A 4,842-nucleotide genomic window follows, 5' to 3' on the forward strand; every position below is an offset into this window, starting at 1 on the left:
TGATATTTATTGTGTTCGAACACACAGTGTTATGTTTTACATCTATGATGCGAGTAGCTTATTGTAAAGTGTTATTTTTAAGAAGAAAAATATGTCATTAGTAACACAATGCCAAAACGACCCTCTATATGGAATGTATGTATTTAGACAAAAGAAAAAAGTTTACGTAACGTTAAAAATTTAAAAATTGAGTAACGTTCGTGTATTGCGAGAAATATTTTACAATCTATTTTATCACAGAGTTATTAGCAAAGGAAATATAGATTTTGTTTTTTGATTTAAAAAAAACTCACTGATAGGGCCTATCGCCAAATAGGGTACAAACCCTATTTGGCGATAGGGTCCCGTTCTTTAGCATTATTTTTATTTATTTAAGAAAAAAACGGTATACAAAAAAGAATTATGAAATAAGCTCAGCGAAATGTGGGCGTTTTAATTGCAACTCGGCCTCACCTTTTAGCGGTAAAGACGTATTATAAGTACGTCACCATATCTATTACTCTACAGTTATACACGTTACAATAACAATATCAACCCGGTATTATATGCTGTCCCACGGCTGGGCACGGGCCTCCTCTACTACTGAGAGGGATTAGGCCTTAGTCCACCATGCTGGCCTAGTGCGTATTGGTAGACTTCACACACCTTCGAAATTCCCATAGAGAACTCAGATGTGCAAGTTTCCTCACGATGTTTTCCTTCACCGTTAAGGCGAACGATAATTCCCAAAGAATATACACGTGCTTTTAGAAAAGTCAGAGTTGTGTGCCTTTGGGATTTGAACCTGCGGACATTCGTCTTGGCAGTCCGTTCCACACCCAATTAGGCTATCGCCGCTGATAACACTATGGCGGGAGTTAACAACATGTATACAGTGCATATAAAATATTTGTATCTTCCCAAAACCTTCCATAACAGTTCAAGCTATCTAACCTTTCTAGCGTACCGGCGTAATTTTATAACAATCTCGCCAAGTACAAATTGCTTACAATATAACTTAGCTTAAAATGTTGAATTTTAAAACCACCGCACATCGTTACTCGATGGTTGAGCTCAAATTCAAACATTTTATCTGCAAACTACGAATGTGCTCTCATTAAATAGTCTGAAAACTAAGTTCCATTGTTCATAAACTAGGAAATGAATAAATTGCAACCTGCCTGTTTTGCCATAGTTCACCGGCGTTCTACAACAGGAAAGAGTGATATTTTGTACAGAAATAACAGTAAAAATGCATTTTTAATTGATTTCTATTTTATTTACTACCTGTTTTTCACAACTTGAGTAAATATTACTCGTCATGTAAACAAATAAAGAGATGTAATTAAAACAAAAATCAACCCTTAATCTATGCTCTTAAATAAATGGTAATAAAATGAATATTATCTACATTAGCTGTATAACTGTCAAATATAATTTAAAATTAAACTATTTTTCGGATTTTATCGCGGTTTTTTACATTTTTTTTTTCCAACGTTTCGAAGACTTTGCAGCCTTCATGGTCACGGGGGTACTGAACCACGTTAAACCATAAAACATTAATCCTTTCGTAGATGACAAAAATTATGCTCTTCCAATAATTAAAAGCAAGAATTCAAACACTTTCTAAAATTGACCTAAATAATTATGTACGAACGTTTTCATGTATTTAGTTTAACGGTTTCTGCGCAGCATTGGCGGTAAATCAAGGTACCGTCATATTTCCGTGCGGAAGCATTTCGCTCACCCGCCTAATTCCAAAGCACACCTGAGCCTTGTTATTGACGTGGCGGTCTCAATGCAGGCTGACACACTTTTCGGTTATACTTGTATTTGAATTCGGGGTTTTTATAATCTTTTTGCGGAAATATTTGAATAGGGATGAAGGTTGGTAATTGTTTAAGGGCTTTCTCAGTCATCAGGTAAAATTAATCCATCAAATGAATTAACCTGACTGAATATAAAAGTGAGGGAAAGTGACATCTTTATACACACAGTTGTCACTTTTAATTACTTCGTATTGTAGTTTATGATACGAATAAATCTTGAATGATTAAAAAATCAATCCGTATTCAATTAATTCGATAGAATTTGCGTATTAAACTCAGACAAACTGAAAGTATTTCGTTTTTTTTATTTACTTGTCAACTATGAAATCATGTAGCTTGCTGGATGGTAAGCTTTTTGGTTGTAAACGAAAAGCAACATCATTCAAAACTTTGAATTACAAACATTATATAGCATTGCAATGTATTGTCACCCTGAGCCACCTGATTTTCGACCTTTTATTATTTTAAGATACACTGAAGAGTCACTGTTGGTCCACCCATACAAATAAAACGAGGCGTTCGACAAGGGGATCCCCTATCACCTATCATATTTATAGCAGTGTTAGAATCTATATTCGCTAAGCTTAATTGGAACGAAGTCGGAATTAACATCAACGGAAAATATTTAAATCAATCAACAATCAACAATCCCGTGGCGTGCAAGAGCGGTTCAGCTCCGTGTTTATTTCTGTTTTTAAAATTACTCAACGCAATTATTATTAGTCTATAAATAATAACTTCAGTGTGTTATCACGTAATTCACTACTACAAATGTTATCCCACGGTTTTATGCGTTGATAACTTAATAATATCACTTCAACTAGACCGTGCCTCCTCAGTAACAGTTTACTTTCTTCATAACTACAAGTGACTATTTATTGATAAGTGACAATTGTTTGATGGTGAACGTACTAAGTGCTTAGTTAATGTGTGTGCAATCACTGAGTGTCAAGTGTATTAGAGGGTTTTTATCTTGGAATACATTAAGTCAAGATCGTTACCAAACTTTTTTTGAAATTCCACGCGCCAACGGCTCACGGTATATTAGCGCCATCTAGTAGCTAATAGCAGTAGCACTTTTACGCGCCAATATCGTGTGGTACATTAGCGACATCTAGTAGCTAATTGCAGAAGCACCCCTACGCGCCACGACGTCGCACAGAACGCTAGCGCTATCTAGTAGACGCGAGCTGAAGCACTGTTAGGTGCCTTAGACATACGGCATTCAAGCGTTATCCAGTAGCCAGCTGTAGAAAAAGCCTCTTTGTCTTGTTTTTTTTTTAAGTTAACTTACTAACACTACCTGTCATCGACGAAAACAACTAATACCTAAAATGCTGTGTGGAGTCTGTAACAATTCCAAAGCCGATGCAAAGGATGCAATCGTCTCCTGTGCCAATTGCTCAACGAAATACCATATTAAATGCCTCAATCTCTCCAGAGAAGAACTTCGCCATGCCCGCAGCTCGGGAAATATCCAGCTCTGCCCGACCTGTAAAGCAACCAAGCGACGTCCCATCTCAGACTCAACCCCAGCCCGTGGTGCAATTTCCTCTACAGAGGAAACTGTCCATCCCTCTCATACTGACAGGCCTTCCGACGATGCAACGTTCATATCTTGTAACAAAATACTAAAGGAAATGCAAACAGCTTTTAAGGAAATGAAAAATGAAATGTTCGAGTTTACACGTTCCTTAAATTCTACATCTGAGGACATCCATGATTTTCGTAAAGAAATCAATGACCTTAAAAACCAAGTAAAAGAACTCGAGCACTTCAAAAAGGAAGCCAATGACCTCCGACTCGAAGTCGCCGAGCTGCGTCTTGAACTTTCATCACAGCAGCAGCGTCAATTCTTGCGGGACATCGAAATCACAGGAATCACCGAACATAAACAAGAAAATCTTATACACACTATGTCCATACTATCAACAAAACTTGGAGTGGAACTGGGACCTCATGACATTGACGACGTAAGACGGGTCGGTAAACGTGACACTACCGATAACGTTGAGAATTCAATGCGAACCCCGCGCCCTGTGGTGGTGACCCTGACACGGCGCGCGCCCCGGGACCAACTACTGCGCGCCGCGCGCGTCCGCCGAGGCGTCACCACCGAAAAAATTGAAGTACCAGGAAACCCACGACAAGTCTTTATAAATGAACATCTCACGAAGGAAAATAGAATTCTATTCAGCAAGGCACGTACCACCGGTAAGGAGCTCAAGTTTAAATATGTTTGGACATCAAATGGGAACATCTTCATGAGAAGGTCTGAGACTAGCACTGTAGTTCGTATCACCTCAGAAGCGGTGCTTAACAAGCTCAGGGGAGATTGTGATGGCCGTGGCATACCCTGTTCCCCGCAGCGCTCCTAACAGCATGATCATATTCCACCGGCGTCGTTTCCGTACTTTCTTAGCCTTTGTTATTACTTCGCCTACTTATGATGTTATGTGTCTATACCTATGTATTCTTGTAAAAAAACTTGTATCTATATCAGACTGGTTTATAACACAACATTTCTATCTGTGCAAGTTCGTTGATATATTATTATTACGCTTTTGCCAATATTTTTCGAGTCTTAGATTTGTTATTTTCCACCGTATAATGTTTATCCTGCATTATATTACATTTATAGTTATATTATGTTATTCAAGTTATATTTTAATAGTTTTTGTTACCGCTACTGTATATTTTTTGTTTTCGTGCTATTTGTTATATCTAAACAACCGGAATTATACACCACATGAAGTTATCAGTTTTACAATGGATCGCCAGTCGCAGCAAAAATTTACACCTCCACAAATTTCACAACAAACGCACCTCACTTTACTTTGTTATTCCCATTATTTTGACGGAACCCCTTACCAAAATACGATGCTTTACTTAAACCCAAAAACACGGAATCTTAATCTACGCTATATGACCACTGCCTCCAACTATGAACACAATTAGCCTTGGAAACAATATCGACTCTGACCTAAATATAAGGTGTCTTTCTAGACCCCCTGAATATTGCAAATCTGTCCTA

At 37.8% G+C, this 4,842-nt stretch overlaps 1 protein-coding gene across 1 annotated transcript; it reads left to right on the forward strand.

Moving 5' to 3' along the window:
* Positions 1 to 3,469: 3,469 nt before the first annotated feature.
* On the forward strand, positions 3,470 to 4,186 carry LOC119190444. The gene has a single exon (XM_037442406.1). It carries the CDS (start codon positions 3,470 to 3,472, stop codon positions 4,184 to 4,186), a length of 717 nt encoding a protein of 238 aa, XP_037298303.1.
* The last annotated feature ends 656 nt before the right edge of the window (positions 4,187 to 4,842 follow it).

This window comes from Manduca sexta, chromosome 24 (genome assembly GCF_014839805.1).
Source record: "Manduca sexta isolate Smith_Timp_Sample1 chromosome 24, JHU_Msex_v1.0, whole genome shotgun sequence".
NCBI classification, from domain to species: domain Eukaryota; kingdom Metazoa; phylum Arthropoda; class Insecta; order Lepidoptera; family Sphingidae; genus Manduca; species Manduca sexta.